At 45.7% G+C, this 15,727-nt stretch overlaps 1 protein-coding gene across 3 annotated transcripts; it reads left to right on the top strand.

Annotated features, from left to right (window-relative positions):
• The first annotated feature begins 2,273 nt into the window (after positions 1-2,273).
• LOC137600334 (sodium/potassium/calcium exchanger 1-like) lies at positions 2,274-14,531 on the top strand. 3 transcript variants are annotated; one of them, XM_068321900.1, is made up of 9 exons: positions 2,274-2,405; positions 3,083-4,125; positions 5,430-5,639; positions 5,843-5,951; positions 8,813-8,952; positions 10,551-10,832; positions 11,819-11,908; positions 12,036-12,202; positions 12,759-14,531. In XM_068321900.1, exons 2-9 carry the CDS (start codon positions 3,208-3,210, stop codon positions 13,006-13,008), a joined length of 2,166 nt encoding a protein of 721 aa, XP_068178001.1. In that variant the 5' UTR covers positions 2,274-2,405; positions 3,083-3,207; the 3' UTR covers positions 13,009-14,531. The 3 variants fall into 3 exon arrangements, with proteins under 3 accessions (XP_068178001.1, XP_068178020.1, XP_068178010.1); XM_068321919.1 differs by having other exon boundaries at positions 5,433-5,639; XM_068321909.1 differs by lacking the exon at positions 2,274-2,405 and having other exon boundaries at positions 2,880-4,125.
• Positions 14,532-15,727: the final 1,196 nt, after the last annotated feature.

The following is a 15,727-nucleotide window of genomic DNA, read 5'->3' on the forward strand; positions in this document are numbered from 1 at the left end:
TGGTTTGGGTTACTGGTTTGGGTTGGGTTACTAGTTTGGTTTGGGTTTCTAGTCTGGTTTGCGTTACTAGTCCAGTTGGGTTTGGGTTCCTAGTCTGGGTTGGGTTACTAGTCTGGTTTGGTTTTGGTTTCTAGTCTGGTTTGGGTTTACTAGTCTGGTTTGGGTTGGATTTCTAGTCTGGTTTGGGTCTCTAGTCTGGTTTAGGTTAAAGTACCTCAGATGTTCATCCAATCAAACGTCTCAGAGTTGAAACAGGATCTCAGTTAAACCTGTTCCAGCGTTGAACCGGATTCAGATCGGACTGGTTTATGTTCTGATCTCGTTTATTCTGTTCCTGCTCAAATGTGTTTAATTTAGATGTAAAGCTCGACCGTGTTTGGATCTAATAACCGATGATCTAATAAACGTTCTGAGAGGCCGGCGGATGTTTTGACTTCCAGCCGTTAATTTAGTGTGAAAAGATTAAATCTACTTAAATTCCATGTTTGTTTTACTCTCAACAAAAATATAAACGCAACAATTTTGTTTTTGCTCCCATTTTCCATGACTTAAACATCTATAATTCATTCCAGATACACAGTATTACCATTTCTCTCAAACTTTGTTCACCAATCTGTCTAAATGTGTGATAGTGAGCACTTCTGCTTTGCTGAGATAATCAATAAATAATGCTGGCCATGCAAGAACTGGGACATTTTCAGCTTCCAAGAATTGTGTAGATCCTTCAACATGGGGCCGTGCATTATCTTGCTGGAACATGAGGTGATGTTCATGGATGTATGGAACAACAGTGGGCCTCAGGATCTCATCACGGTATCTCTGTGCATTCAGAATGCCATCAATAAAATGCACCTGTGTTCTTCGTCAATAACAGTTGCCTGCCCATACCATAACCCCACCACCACCACGGGCCACTCCATCCACAACACTGACATCAGCAAAGCGCTCACCCACACTGTCTGCCATCTGCCCTGAACAATGTAAACCCAGATTCATCCGTGAAGAGAACACCTCTCCAACGCGCCAGACGCCATCGAATGTGACTCAAGTCTGTTACGGCGACGATCTGGAGTCAGGTTCAGACCCCGATGAGGACGACCAGCATGCAGTTGAGCTTCCCTGAGACGGTTTCTGACAGTTTGTGCAGAAATAGTTTGGTGATGCAAACCAACTGTTTCAGCAGCTGTCTGAGTGGCTGGTCTCAGGCGACCTTGGAGGTGAACCTGCTGGATGTGGAGGTCCTGGGCTGGTGTGGTGACACGTGGTCTGTGGTTGTGAGGCTGGTTGGGTGTACTGCCATATTCTCTGGAACGCCTTTGGAGACGGCTGACGGTGGAGAAATGAACATTCAATGCACGACCAACAGACCTGGTTGACAGTCCTGCTGGCAGCATGACAACTGCACACCCCCTCAATGCTCGTGGCGTCTGTGGCATTTTACTGTGAGACAAAACTGTACATTTCAGAGTGGCCTTTTACTGTGGGCAGTATCAGGTACACCTGTGCACTAATCATGTGTCACACCTGTGAGGTGGGATGGATTATCTCAGCACAGCAGAAGTGCTCACTATCACACATTTAGACAGATTTGTGAACAATGTTTGAGAGAAATGGTAATATTGTGTATCTGGAATAGATTATAGATCTTTAAGTCATGGAAAATGGGAGAAACAACAAAAGTGTTGCGTTTATATTTTTGTTGAGAGTAAAACAAAACTTCTTAATACTCTCACAAGGTGAATTCCTTCAGGGCAGTGATGTCATCATGACGTCATCAGACTGTACTGGCAGCTCAACTCTCACCTGTGTGTCCTTTCGATTTTCCTCCACCTCTGATAATCTCCACCTGTGATAATCTGGTCTAATCCGGGTGTGTCCGTCGGCTGTGACCTTGAAATCATTTTATTTCTGTTTTAAATCTTTTATAAATTAATTCAACTTGATCCTGAACGTCATTACAGATTAATTTGTTAATCTCACCTCAACCTGAAAGTTCATGTTTGCTGTTGCGTCATTTGTGCGTCACTGCAAATTTACGCAGTAATTACCCCCCCCTCCCCCTCCCCTTTCCAGGCGCGTGCCTTTAGGGCTAATTAAACGCGCTCGTGATGTCACCGCTCACCTGACCACACCCCTCCTGACGCCCAGACCCCCCCGCCCCGCCCCCTTCCTCCAGGAGGCGCGTCCGCTCCGGTCGCATCCCGCGACCCCGCGTCCCGCCCGGCGCGTGCGTCTGCTCAGGGTTGGCGCGCGAAGGGGAAGGTGAGGGGGTTGCGTTCCAATCCGCTCAGCGGCTTTGAGCTGATCCCGCTCCCCGCGCTGAGATGCGGTTAGCCCCCCCCCCCCACGAAACCCCGGAGTCAGCATCTCTGCGTCCGTTACGCACAGCTGGAGGCGCGCAACAGGTAAGACCCGCAACGCGCCTCAGCGCGCAGTCTGGGGGGGGGGGTCCTTGATTTATGGACGGTGAACAAAAAACAGTTTGAATGTTTTGGCGTCGAACGCGCAAAAAAAAGGACCAATCCGCGCCTCGATCAGACGCGGTAATCCAATCCAATCTGTGATGGGATCGATTCCTGATCGTCTCCATCGATCCCGGTTTGGGGAGGGGGGTGATTATGTCGTTAACGATCGTTTACGTTTCGTCACGTTCTCTCCGGACGCGCGCGCCCACACTGTGACGCGATTTCGGATTATTTCTTCTTTTTTCTTTTTTTTGGGATTAAATGATTTTGACGCAGGTGTGGGCCGCGTCCCGTTTTGATCGCAGCTGGGGGGGTTTGTGTGTGTTTGTGAGGGAAACCAAAGCCTGTGTGATTATGTAGCCATAGTAACAGGTGGCTGACTGCATCACACACACACACACACACACACACACACACACACACACACACACACACACACACACACACACACACACACACACACACACACACACACCTCAACAGATCTGGAACTATGAAAGCAGAGGACATCAAATGTATGCATGCTCACACTGAGCTGTGTGTGTGTGTGTGTGTGTGTGTGTGTGTGTGTGTGTGTGTGTGTGTGTGTGTGTGTGTGTGTGTGTGTGTGTCATCAGTCCTTCCACAGGTAAAACGATGAAGCACGCTCCGGCGTGTGCGTCTCCTCTTCCTCGTCTCGTCTCCCCATCATGGACCGCCCCCCCCCGGGCGTGACTACTTCCTACCCGGCGCGCTGACCAGGATGTCCCCTCGGAGGCGACTCCGGCTCGGCCGCCTCCTCGTCTTCATCTCGGGGGTGCTGCTGTGTTTGGTTTGCACTCTGCACCTGAGGGCCCGCCCCCCGCCGCCATCACCGCCGAGAGCCTCCGCCCAGACGCACGACCCCTCCCGGGCAGCAGGGGGCGCCGATGGCGGCGCGATGGAGGAAGTCGTGGGACCTGAAGGCACCAAACCGCCGCTGGTGCTGCTGGTGAACCGGACCGACGTGGAGCAGTGCGTCTACGTGGAGCCTCAACCTCTACCGAGTCCCTCGCCGCCACCGGCCCCGCCCACCCCCCGCCCCCCTCCCCACAGGAGGGGCGACTACCCGGAGGACCTGTTCTCGCTGGAGCAGCGCCAGCAGGGCTGGGTGCTGCTCCACCTGGTGGGGATGGTCTACATGTTCGTGGCTCTGGCTATCGTCTGCGACGAGTTCTTCGTCCCCGGGTTGGAGGTCATCGCCAGCCGGCTGGAGATCTCCGACGACGTCGCCGGGGCGACGTTCATGGCGGCCGGTGGCTCCGCCCCCGAGCTCTTCACCTCCCTGATCGGCGTCTTCATCTCCCACAGCAACGTGGGCATCGGCACCATCGTGGGCTCGGCGGTCTTCAACATCCTGTTCGTCATCGGGATGTGCGCCATCTTCTCCCGGGAGATGCTGCACCTCACCTGGTGGCCGCTCTTCAGGGACGTGACCTTCTACGTGCTGGACCTCACCATGCTCATCGTCTTCTTCCTGGACAACACCATCGTGTGGTGGGAGAGCGCCCTGCTGGTGCTGGGCTACGTGGCCTACGTCAGCTTCATGAGGTTCAACAGCCAGATCGAGCTGGCGGTGAAGCTGCAGCTCAACAAACACGTGAGCATCGTCAAGGTGTGGACGGCCGACGAGCCGGAGAAGGTGAGGGGGCGGAGTCTGGATCGATTGGTCTCAGGATTAATCCTGGGACTGGGTTTAGTGGTTGAACTAAAAAGTAATGAGTCAGTATCTAGAATAAGGAGTCAGTATGTAGAATAATGAGTCATTATCTAGAATAATGAGTCAGTAGAATATTGAGTCAGTATCTAGAATAAGGAGTCAGTATCTAGAATAATGAGTCAGTATCTAGAATAATGAGTCATTATCTAGAATATTGAGTCAGTATCTAGAATATTGAGTCAGTATCTAAAGTAATGAGTCAGTATCTAGAATAAGGAGTCAGTATCTAGAATAATGAGTCAGTAGAATATTGAGTCAGTATCTAAAGTAATGAGTCAGTATCTAGAATAAGGAGTCAGTATCTAGAATAATGAGTCAGTATCTAGAATAATGAGTCAGTATCTAGAATAATGAGTCAGTATCTTAAAATGAGTTAAAATCTCTGATTAATGAGTTAAAATGTCAAAGTATGAGTCTATATCTTTGAATAACGAGTAAAATAATGAACGTAACATCATAATAATGAGTCACTATTTTGTAACGATGAGTCACCACCTCATAATAATGAGTCAATAATGAGTTAATATCTCATTATGAGTCATTATCTCATAATAATGAGTCAGTGTCATAATAATTAGTAACTCACAATAATGACATATCTTCAATTAATGACTCAATATTCTAAACGAAGACACAGTTTGTTAAAAATGACCTGAGTTTATAGTTAGACTAGAACTCTAATCCAGACTAACAGAACCTGACTCATTCCTGAAACCCAATCAGGAAGTAACTGAACTTTCATCAGCTGATCTGAGACGTACTACCTACCCCCCACCCCCACCTGCCCCCACCGGTTTGGTTCCTACCAACCCCCCCGGAGTCCAGGTGTGACATCACTGGAACGATGGTGTCACATGACTGGGACAGGTAGAGCAACAGGAAGTCATTCATTTGTTCAGGACCAACCAGCGCCCCCTGCTGGTGAGAGGAGGACTCTCCCTCTTCGCTGTGGACCGATTGATTATCTTACAGGTTTCTGGTTGATCAAACGTAATGTAGCATGGTGCTACGTGTAAGCATTAGCGATAGCATTAGCAATAAGACGTGTTCAGGAGCTAATGAAGCAGATCCTCTTTAAGGCTTTAGGTCTTCTGCTGATGGTGACAAATACAGACTTACCCCCGCCGTCATATTGTTAACCCTTTGTCAACCGGTGTGTAACCCCACCCCCGTGTGGGCGGGGCCAGGGCTCTCTGTCCATCTGATTTAATGCATGGCTCATTCAGCAGGAGAGTGAAACACCTGCAGCCCTTCCTGCACCAGCTGCTGTCACTGCTCCGCCCCCTCCCGCGGCCCCTCCTCCTGTTCCACCCACTGCCCCGCCCACTGCTCCAAAGGCTGAAGGTAAACCTGAACAGGATGCTGAGCCCCCGTCCAGCAGCCCCCTGTCCAAAAAACTACGACTGGATCGACAGGAGGACCGAACCAGACTCCAGGTGTGTGTGCGTGTGTGTGTGTGTGTGTGTGTGTGTGTGTGTGTGTGTGTGTGTGTGTGTGTGTGTGTGTGTGTGTGTGTGTGTGTGTGTGTGTATACATACTGTTTGTATACCTACCTATCTATAAAATATATTTTTATAAATGGTAGAGTTTCAAACTGTAACCATAGAAACGATGATCCTTATGTCGCTGCTGCCCGTAGGTTCGACCCATCCTCCTGAGAGGAGGGAGTTCTGCCTCCCTCCACAACACCTCCCTGAGGAACACCATCTTCCAGCTGATGATCCACACCCTGGACCCTCTGGGAGAAGGTGACCAGAACCACAGCGGCCCGGGTCTGCAGCCTGTGGCTCGGAACCAACCGGGTCACAGGCTGCATCATCATAATAATAATAATAAATTAAATAATAATATTATTAATTTATTAATATAATACTAATTAATTAATGATAATATTAATTTAATTAAAATTTAATTTTATTGAATTCATATTATTATTATTATTATCACTATTATTGTTATTATTATTAACAAATAATAATAATAATAATAATAATAATAATAATAATAATATTTATAGTAATAATAGTATAATTATTACAATATTATTTTTTTTTATTATTTATTTAACCTTTATTTAACCAGGCAAGCAATTAAGAACAGGTTCTTATTTACAAGTACAGCCTGAACAAAGAGCAGAGGCCCTTAGAGGTGTGGGGGAGGGGAGGAAGGCTGAAATAAACACAAAGTTATACATTATACAGAAAATACAAATAATATAATAATAATAATATATCTAATAATATAAATATTATTATTATTACAATAATATTATTATTATTACTACTACTTTTATTAACATTATTATTATTATTATTAATTATTATTGTTTTTGTTATTATTATAACTGAATAGTTGGCAGAGAATTGTCACATCTGATGATGTCATCACACCCCATCATTAATCATTATGTGTTATCATAATAGAATCTGTTTGAAGTCAGTTAATCTGGTTATTATGGAGGGATTTAAGCCCCGCCCCTGTGAAGGTGGAGGCGTTTCATTTCCTGTTTTACCAACGATAATTTGATTAACTGGTTGGTTTCCATCCATCGGGGGGGGGGGGGGGGGGGTTCGTGATCAATCTCATCAACATTAAATCTTGAATCTATTTATCAATACAGATCAATCGATACCGTTAGCATTGCAAGCTAGCAAGTAAAGTAGCTCCACCCATAAAACAGTTTACCTGTTGCTTTGGGTTCTCATCATAGAGGCGGTTCTTAGCGGGGCCCTGAAAGCCCAGGGGCCGGGCGGAGCCAGCAGAGGTAAGCCCCGCCTCCCCCGGGGAAGGTGCCTTGTGTTTGTTATGTAACCAATCACACACCTGACATCAAAGCCTGTTTGTATCTCTGCCAATCAGAGACGTCGTTTAAAGGTGATGTCAGAGGGGAGGGGTCAGCGCTGAGGAAAGGTACAGCATGAGGCGTTCAGGTGTCGTGTTGTGTTAGAGGCCTGTACCGTAAAGCTGGATCACGGCTTAGCCAGATAACTTCAGGCTTAACCCTGGCTTTTCAGTACCATAAAGGTGGCTGACTTTCTATCGGGCTACGTTGTCGCGGTAACCTATGCTGAACACCTAACCTGCTCCGGAGCAGGATAAGTTCAGGTAAACAGATAAAATGTCATTAATCAATGATTTGTTTCAGTAAACGATGGATTGATTGATTGATTGATTGATTGATTGATTGATTGATTGATAGGTACTTTAATGTATTGTGTTGGCGATGCTGAAAACCTGTGAAGAACACAGTACGTAGAGCTGTTCATAAAGTCACGGGGCTACGATCACATGTCATAACCAAACATGTGGTTCACACACACATGTATGAACACACACATGTTACTGTAGTCAGATACACAAGTGCAGTCATAGTGGGGCAGTAATATTATAATGGCACTAACTTCCTCATTGACGCAGTCGGCCATGTTTTCCCAGAGATCCTTGCTCCGTTTGGCAGCTGCAGCTGTGTTGCTTTTTGCCTGGATTATTGATTTGTATTGATCGTATTTATTAATTATTATTGTTCGCTCCTCCGTTGTGAAATATGCGTCTCGGGCCGGTTTGTTGCATGTTTGCGATTGGTCGCATGCAGCAAACTCCGCCCTTTTTATGTGAGCGTGCACAGATCTAGAGTGGACAAGTCTGGATTGAATTAGTGAGTTGATAGCCGGCTTTATGGTACCGAAAATCCTGAGGGTGGATGTCTGGGTAAGTGAAGCCAGATAAGGAAGAGGAAGCCTGACTAGGTTAATCCAGCTTTATGGGACAGGACTCAGGTGTTCAGTGCATCCGTGGTTCGTTTGTTTGTTTGTGTTGTGATTTAAGCCCCGCCCCTGTGAAGGTGGAAAGGTGTGAAAGTGTTTGCATGCTGCTTGTTTACGTGTTGATGACTCAAGACCTTCATCACACGCTGATCGATGATATTCACAGGAGAATCATGGGAGTTTGCCAGGGGTTATGCTACCGATTGATCCCGATTGATTAGGATCCAAATGATCACACCAAGGATTTTATGATTAAAAGTAAAATACAGATAAATAAAGAACCAAGTTCGAACCAAACAGACCTTCCTGTTGTGGGCGGTGTGTGAGTCTGAGGTCTGGCTCGATGTTGTGTTCGTCAGTGTCGTTCATCCCGTCGCCGTGAAATCCACTCGTGTTTTCTGAGGACTGATTCCTTCAATTTGCAGCAAAGAACAGAATCAAACCTCTGAGCGTCCCCGAACCGGGTCCGAACCGCCGCCGCCGCCGCCCCGAAGGTGAGTCCAAGCTCACAATCTGATGCCCTGATGATGTCACCAGACGGATACAGGAAGGGGGTTAGCATAGCGTAGCACACAGACTGGAAGCAGAGGGAAACAGGTATGGTGGGTGTTTTCTTTCACGTCTCACGTCTGCAGCAGTTTAAAAAAAAAAAGTTTTTCACGTCTACGTTTTATATCTGGGGTTGCGACGTCTTTAAGGTGCTGGTTGTGTTTGTCTCATGTGATTGTTGGGGGTTAAGGGGGTTCCTCTCCTCAGTCACACCTGTGGTAGACTCTAAACCGGTCAATCAACGTTTATCCTGGTTGTAACTCGAGGTTCGTTCTTTATTTCTTTTTTTTTTCCAGATAGAAAACTGAACGCTGAGCTGGGCGGTGCTTCCACCTCCGGGGCAGCAGGGGACGCTGCAGCCGAACCATCCACCTCACAACCTCAGGATACAGAAAAGACGATGGAGAAAGCAGCAGGAGATCTGGACGAGACAAAGGTACTGGAGGAACACAGATCCACGTTGGAATGTTAACGTTAGCTGCTTATACGCCGTCTTTAAAATGGAAATAATGTCGTTTTTACGTTTTAACTCGTCAATCAGAAAAAACAAACCTCTCAATCCCAGCCTCCTTCCTAATCCCCTCATTAAGGCCTGATTTTATGCGTCCTCATGAACCCCCCTCTGGTTCCTGGAGCCGAGCCTTCAATCAGGAGCTGAGGACGGGCTCGACTGAAGGGTCCTCCAGCGATGAGGCCAGAGCGTCTCCAGCTGATTGGAGTGTGAGTGACGGCTTCATCAACGTGATGAAGAGCTGCTCACCACCTCAACTTTATGTAAAGACGAAGAAACGTCGGACAGCCGATGTTTAGAACGGTAGAATAGACAGGAGGGGAACACATGTGGGATTCACAAACACGTGATTGGCTAACAAAAGAATGTTGATGTAAAACAGAACGTACCAAACAAAACCACAACAAACACAAGAGTTATCATTTTTTAGAATGTTTTATTGCCAGCATTTGTCACCACAAATAACCTCTAACCTAACCCTTAACCCTACCCCTAGCTCTAACCCTACCCCTAACTCTAACCCTACCCTTCACCCTACCCCTAGCTCTAACCCTACCCCTAACTCTAACCCTACCCTTCACCCTACCCCTAGCTCTAACCCTACCCTTAACCCTACCCCTAGCTCTAACCCTACCCTTAACCCTACCCCTAGCTCTAACCCTACCCTTAACCCTACCCCTAGCTCTAACCCTACCCCTAACTCTAACCCTACCCTTCACCCTACCCCTAGCTCTAACCCTACCCCTAGCTCTAACCCTACCCTTAACCCTACCCCCAACCCTAACTCAAACCCTAACCCTACTCCTAACCCTACCACTAACCCTACTCCTAACCCTACCCCTACTCCTAACCCTACTCCAAACCCTAACCCTATTCCTAACCCTACTCCATCTCCTACTCCTACTCCTAACCCTACCCCTAACCTATAACCTAACCCAACCTAACCTAACTTACTCCTAACCTAACCTAACCTAACCTAACCTAACCTAACCTAACCTAACCTACTCCTAACCCTGACCCTACTCCTAGCCCTACCACTACCCCTAACCTTAACCTAACCTAACCTAACCTAACCTAACCTAACCTAACCTAACCTAACCTAATCTAACCTAACCTAACCTAACCTTAACCTAACCTAAACTTAACCTAACCTTAACCTAACCTAACCTAACCTAACCTAACCTAACCTTAACCTAACCTAACCTAACCTAACCTAACCTAACCTAACCTTAACCTAACCTAACCTAACCTAACCTAACCTAACCTAACCTTAACCTAACCTAACCTAACCCTAACCTAACCTAAACCTAACCTAACCTAACCTAACCTTAACCTAACCTAACCTAACCTAACCTAACCTAACCTTAACCTAACCTTAACCTAACCTTAACCTAACCTAACCTAACCTAACCTAACCTAACCTAACCTAACCTTAACCTAACCTTAACCTAACCTAACCTAACCTAACCTAACCTAACCTAACCTAACCTAACCTAACCTAAACCCTTCCTGGTTTCCTTCAGACGGCTCCTGAGGGACCAGATAACCCAAAGGGCGGCGCTGAGGACCAGAGCGGAGCTGAGGAGAGCAGCGACTCTGGTGAGAGCTGTGATGACGACGATGACGACGATGATGATGATGATGATGAAGAGGGAGACAAGGACGAGGAGGAAGATGAGGAGGAGGAGAAGAACGAGCCGTTGTCGTTGGAGTGGCCCGACACCGGACGCAAACAGGCCAGCTACCTGTTCCTGCTGCCCATCGTGTTCCCGCTGTGGCTCACGCTGCCCGACGTCCGCAACCCGGTGAGAACCATCCGCCGCAGCAGGCACGCCCAGATTCTAGTTAAGACCCGCCCCCTGCTCCCACCGCTCAGGGTCACTGGGGCCAGGTTACCCCACCGCTAGTGTGTGGAATCTGGAACCAGTTTGACGAGTGCAGTACAGAAGTTCGGTCAGCTCCTCCCACACCAATTCCTGTTTCCTGTGTAGTGTGTCTAGGGAGGCGGAGCAGAGGCAGCCAATCCGTGCCCTAAATTTTGTACCATCTGACGCGAAATGCGCCGCATTTCACAGTACTTATTAAAATAAGATACTCATACCTAATAATCATAAACTGCAAAAATGGCGCCAATAGATATACTAAGGCTTTTAAAGGGTCATTTCCCCAACTCAATCTAATGTTCTGCTTCCTTTAGGGTCTGCAGTGCTGCTAATGTTGGCTTATGTTCATTCTTATTGGTTCTCCACCAATGAGAGATGAGATGCATCTTTTAAAGAGAGAAGAGTGGAAGAATTATGGTCATTGTTGGTCATTAGACATGTAAAAATCTTCAACTCAAAGTTCACGTCATTGAAAACATCACAGATTGTATGAATTATTTTCTTTCAGCGTCTTAAATAAAGCAAAAAGCCCGATTTTTTTTAATGTTCAGCATTTAATTAGCTAGCTGACTCATCAAAATAAATTATTAACTTGTTTAAATCAATCCACTCGACTTTAAAAAAGTTCCTTGAAAACTTTTCACCTCTTCACCAAGAGGCTTCTTCAGTTCCGCTGGTGGTTGGATGGGAGATGGAACATTTCCAAGGAACTTTCTTGAAGTCCAGTCGATGGATTTAAACGACTTTGGAGAACCGTGACCTGGATAAATGACGTTTGTCCAGACGTTTGACTAATAAACTAATGGAAGTCTTGGAGTCCAACTACTAACAACTGCTCTACTTGTAAAATGCTGCCTTGCCTTAAAGGTTTTTGTGCATCGAGTCTTTATTTTATTTTTATTTCTCAGGCATCCAGACGGTATTTCATCCTGACCTTCATCGGCTCCATCCTGTGGATTGGCATCTTCTCCTACCTGATGGTGTGGTGGGCTCATCAGGTCGGTTCACCGTTATAATCGTGGCATCAAGTAGGATAAAATCAGGACTGTGAATTTGAATGTGTAGCTACTGCTTAGCGTAGCCTTGGCGGCTCTGATGTCACCTTCACCTTGATGTCGCCTCCAGGTGGGCGAGACTGTGGGCATCTCTGAGGAGATCATGGGCCTCACCATCCTGGCGGCCGGGACGTCCATCCCGGACCTGATTACCAGCGTGATCGTGGCCCGTAAGGGTCTGGGGGACATGGCCGTGTCCAGCTCGGTGGGCAGCAACATCTTTGACATCACCATAGGGTGAGTGGCTGAACTGCCCCGGGGGGCAGGTAGGGCAGTCAAGATGGTGACTGTCCAATCAAATGTACATCCTGAGTTTCTCCAACTGGAAATAGTTCTGCGTCGTCTCTTAATGTTTAGAGAGAAGTAAGTCTTTTTTGTAAGACTCTTGGTCCTGTCCGGGGTTTCTTCCTCAATGAGGGAGTTTTTCCCCGCTGCTGTGCTTGTTCTAGAGGGTCCTGTTGGGTTTTTCTGTCTGTTAAAGCACTTTGAAATGTCTGTTGACATGATGAAGCGCTTTATATATAAAACTTGATTGATTGATTGATTGATTAATTGTAGAAATTAAATGAATTAACTTATTGGCTGTTTGTACCAACTGATCTCTTTCGGTGGACTTTCTCCGACGCTCTGGGAATTTTATCGGTGTTTTCTTTCTATTCTTGACCGATCCCAAGATGCTTTGCTCAGAGCGACAACATGTTCGCAAACACACGCAAACTTTGTTGCATCGTAAGCTGCCGTAACGTCTCCGTCTTCCTCTGGATCGGTCTAACCCTAACCCTCCTGGTTTCAGCCTGCCGGTCCCGTGGCTCCTTTACACGCTGCTCCACAATGGCGAGCCGGTAACCGTCCGGTCCAACGGCCTCTTCTGCACCATCGTGCTGCTCTTCCTCATGCTGCACTTCGTCATCGTCTCCATCGCCGCCTGTCGCTGGAAGATGAGCCGGATGCTGGGCCTCACCATGTTCCTGCTGTACTTCGTGTTCCTGGTCCTCAGCGTCCTGCTGGAGAAACGCATCCTCATCTGTCCCGTGTCCATCTGAGCTAGAGACGCTAACGGAGGCTAGCTAATGGAGGCTAACCAAGCGGTAGAAACTAAAGGTGTAGACTCAACTAGTTAGTAGAACAGTTCCACCCCATTTCCTCTCCACGGTGGACGTTTCTGAGACCGGTCTTTGGCTGGTTTCTTCGGACGACGCCAAACCTCCAGGATGGACTCCAGATGAGTCCTGAACCAGTATACTCGGGGGCTGGGGGGGGTCCTGGTTTTCAACCTCAGTCTAGAGGTCTGGACGGGTCACATGACATTACATGGTCTGGATCTGAAGTGACATCATCACCAGAGAGCGAATGGAGAGAGGGACTTTTCTGTCTGTGTCGTCAAGGAAACAGTTTTTTTTTGTGGTGACGCTGTCTAGTTTTGTGTTCGTTCCTATGGTTACAATTTTTTCTACCAATATGTCGACAGCAATATTATAAATATTAAAAAACCCCACGAATAAAAAACGTCATGAAACGATCGAAGAACGACATCGTGTGTGAACACAGGAAGTAACTGTTTGTTAAATGTCGCTAACAGTGACTCACATTGAACTGAATCTAAAAAAAAAATCTGAAACCTAATTTCTAAAATTAAAAAAAAAAAAAAATTGAACAGAAGGAAAATAATTTGTTGTTTTGACATAAACTTCATTGACTGTAAACGTTTGGTTGCCATAGTGATGTTTCATGAGATGCTGTTGCAATGCCAATGCGAACCGTAGCGGGCAATGCTAGCCCAAATTCTTCTTATTAGTCTTGCTATTGTTATTCATATATGTTATTATGACATTAACATGACCTTATTTTATATATCACCATACATTATTTTTAACATCACGAACGCACATGACAGTCGTCTGTTTGTCTGTTTGTCAGCTGCATTAAAATAAATCTACGGATGGATTGAAAAGTCAGACTGATAATGAAATTGAACCAAATCTACAATCTGACTTCTGAAGGCATAAAAAAAATGGAAAATGAGAATGAAAATCTGATTTTTTTTGACGTAAACTTCACTGATTCTCGTGAAACTTTAATTGAAATAAGTCATAAGCTCAGTTGGTTTGATTGTGGAGAGAACAACACAGCTTCTAAATGGCTCCTCAGCTGGTCAGGTGACAGGAAGTCAGGGTGAGTCATATTATTTGCGTTCTGAAGGAGATTCTTCATTTTTGCTTAAGATTAAACACAAAAATTCAAATTCAAAACCAGCAGAAACATTAAAAACCCGAGTGAATAAACACGTGTGAGTCGTTTTCCTTTAAACGGAGGAAACCGACTGGATGCAACTTCAGTTTTGTGTGTTCAGTGTAAACCGTAAGCTGTCGTGTAAAAACTGGTGTTTGTGGAAAAAAATGAATGTTTCTGTGTGAACAGAAGGAGGAAGTGGTGTTCATACGTGTTTGAGGTCAACGTGTCCATAGCTGTGAGAAACGACCGTCGTCTCTCCAGACTCTCTGTGAACCGATAGGAAATCCGTCCACGCTGAAGGTTCAAGTTGCATGCTGCAATTAAAACATTTTCTAACAGTGAACTGGAGTTGTGTTCAGGTCTTCTGTTTCACACCAGAAAACCCAAAGACGAAGGCATGGAAGTGATGTCAGGACGACTAACAGACCCCAACTCTAACCTGCAGTCCTAACCGTGACCCTAACCCCTAAACCTAACCCTAACCTGAAATCTAAACAAAAATTAAGCCTAAACCAAACCCAAAACCTAATCTTAAATCTAAACATAGATGCAAACATAACACTAACCTTACCCCTTAACCCAAAACCGAACCTCAAGTCTCACCCTAACCCTAAACCTAACCCCAACTCTAACCTAAAACTTAACATCCAACCCTAACCTGAAACCTAACCCTAAATCTAAACAAAGCTGCAAGCCTAACTCTAACCCGAACCTAAAACTTAACCTTAACCCTAACTCTAATTCCAATCCTAACCCTAACCCTAACCCCTGACCGTAACCCCACCATTAACCCCTAATCCTAACTCTAACCCTACATCTAATCCTACCTCTAATCCTAACACTAATACTAAATTTAATCCTAACTCTAAACCCCCAACTCTAACCCTAATTCCAGACCCCTAATTCACCATTAACCCCTAATTCAAACTATAAATCTAACTCTAATCCTAACTCTAATCCTAAAACTAACACTAAATTTAATACTAACTTTGAACCTCTAACCCTAACTCTAACCCCTGACCCCTAACCCCAATGTTAACCCCTAATCCTAACTCTAATCCTAACTCCAACCCCCCTGCCTTCATGTTTGTCTTGAATTGATTCTTTTTTTCAATCATTTTATTATATTTGTTTGTTTATTCATTTATGTCGGGGCTTAATTGACTTTAGTTCCCATCAGTTTGCTTTAGGGGTCGGTGTTCTGCCACCCCCCAGCCCCCCTCGCCCCTGGGTTTATGGTTATATGTTTGTCCTACTTTACGTTTTTGGGGTGTCATCAGAAATGTTTACTTGTAAATTTTGAGGTTTTTTAAAAAAATTATTCTGCTTTAACAGATGAAAATAAGTGAGATAAGAAAACGTTCATTTTAATCTATTCACTAATAATCATCCAATAATCGTTCAGATTGATTTCCTCGTCAGGAAAACAAACCTTTTATTTCTTAAACATCCAGGACTGAATCTTCTTCACATTTCCCTTCAGATCTTTATGATTGTTCAACATATAATTAACCTTTTCTGACAGTCACG

Source organism: Antennarius striatus, chromosome 1 (assembly GCF_040054535.1).
Source record: "Antennarius striatus isolate MH-2024 chromosome 1, ASM4005453v1, whole genome shotgun sequence".
Taxonomy (NCBI): Eukaryota; Metazoa; Chordata; class Actinopteri; order Lophiiformes; family Antennariidae; genus Antennarius; species Antennarius striatus.